At 32.4% G+C, this 1,698-nt stretch overlaps 1 protein-coding gene across 1 annotated transcript; it reads left to right on the top strand.

Moving 5' to 3' along the window:
• Positions 1-371: 371 nt before the first annotated feature.
• LOC139901643 (uncharacterized) lies at positions 372-1,487 on the top strand. Its single transcript, XM_071884336.1, has 5 exons — positions 372-483; positions 579-808; positions 888-1,091; positions 1,179-1,229; positions 1,359-1,487. Exons 1-5 carry the CDS (start codon positions 372-374, stop codon positions 1,485-1,487), a joined length of 726 nt encoding a protein of 241 aa, XP_071740437.1.
• Positions 1,488-1,698: the final 211 nt, after the last annotated feature.

Here is a 1,698-nt window from a genome sequence, read left to right as displayed (position 1 = left end):
ATACTTAGCTAGGGTATTTGGCTATATATGGCCTCTCTTCATGTACTGATAATTCATTCACTAATAATACATGTATTGATTACATTACTTAACACAGACAATCCTGAAGATCAAAATTTAGAGGGAAATTTGGTGTCTAGACACAATAAAGTTAGACACGAAGAAGCTATAGTTCAAAGTCTTAGAGATGAAGAAATCGATACGGAGCCCGAACCTGAGTATGAAGCCAACAATGATATTTACGATGATTACATATATGGAAATCAATAGTATGAAGATTTTGAAGACCACCAACGAGAAACCACCCAACAACTAGAAGGTTCATTTGTTCTATATTGCTTGATGCTTGATTCTTTTTATTATGTTAAATAATGTATTCTAACTTTCAGTATCCTTTTTATTATTCGAGTAAAGAAGTAAATGTGAGTACTCGAAATGTGATGAATGGTGATCAGCAAACCACCAAACTAGTAGATGAATCAGGTTATTTTTTGTTTTTCTAATTTGTTTTGTTTATTTGATTTATATTGTGGATTGTTTAGTATATCAACTGTAAATGTAGTGCTCATATTTTGTAGATAAAGGCGACAGAGTTCGAGGACCGGCACTTATGAGAAAAATCTGGAAACATAAGGCATCTGTTCGAATTCCAATTGCTGTTAATGAACATGGACAACCGATTTGCGAAAACAGTAGTAAACTCACCTATTTTCTTGTTTACTTAACGCGGAGTTACCAATATTGTCTAGTTTATAGACCGTGGAATCAAGTTAAAAAAAAAAAAGATAAGCTGCTCAACTTCTTAAGGGTACGTATTTTAAAATCTGTGTGATAATAAGCCTTTTTTTCTTCTCATGTGATATGTTTTCTCTTTTTATATTTTGTAGACAAAGTTTGATATTCCAAAAACTGATGATTCTTGGATACTCCAGTCATATGGTCGAAAAATGAAAAATTGGAGGGCGAGAATAAAGGAAGTCTACTTTGATCCATCGAAATCAATGGAGGTTCAATTGAATTCACCACCTGAAGAACTGACCAAAAGACATTGGAGAAGACTTCTTGAATATTGGAGTAGAGAAATGGTGATGGTATGAAATAATTTTACACTTGGTGTAAGTTTTTTTTTATATTATTTTATTTTCATATTAGGATATTTAATATATTTTCTTTTTTAGGCGATGACTGACAAAAATAAAGCCAATAGGGCTAACAAGAAGTTGACGCAAGTGACCGGCAAAATTTTTTTTTTGCAAGAATTCTTGAATAACTGAAGGTAATATCATGGGGAAATTATTAATATAGTATAGCTTTTAAAAATACATTGTTAATATTGACCTCGTTTTTACTCATTGCAGACGAGTTTGGGAAAAGAACCTACCCGGGTCGATATGTTTAAGAAATGTTTTACAAATGGAAGTGCTGATGGTGAAGCTGCAATTGTACTCCACTACAAGAAAAATGCTCCTATAGGACCCCCAATTTGATCATGAAAAGCCACTTTATAGGACCTTTAGGCTTGATAGAACCTACCAATAGGGGTTGTATCTAACGCGGTCGTATAAAGTATAGAAACTAAAAAGTGTCCTAAAATGTCATAAGATTATGAAACCAATAATCAGATCCTATAATATAATTAATAACCACAAAGAAAGGTCCTTAAAATACATATTAGGATTCACTTTTTGAAATTGGGAC

This window comes from Rutidosis leptorrhynchoides, chromosome 1, assembly GCF_046630445.1.
Source record: "Rutidosis leptorrhynchoides isolate AG116_Rl617_1_P2 chromosome 1, CSIRO_AGI_Rlap_v1, whole genome shotgun sequence".
Taxonomy (NCBI): Eukaryota; Viridiplantae; Streptophyta; class Magnoliopsida; order Asterales; family Asteraceae; genus Rutidosis; species Rutidosis leptorrhynchoides.
Note: the sequence above shows the minus strand (reverse complement) of the source record. Positions and strands in the feature narration are given on the sequence as shown.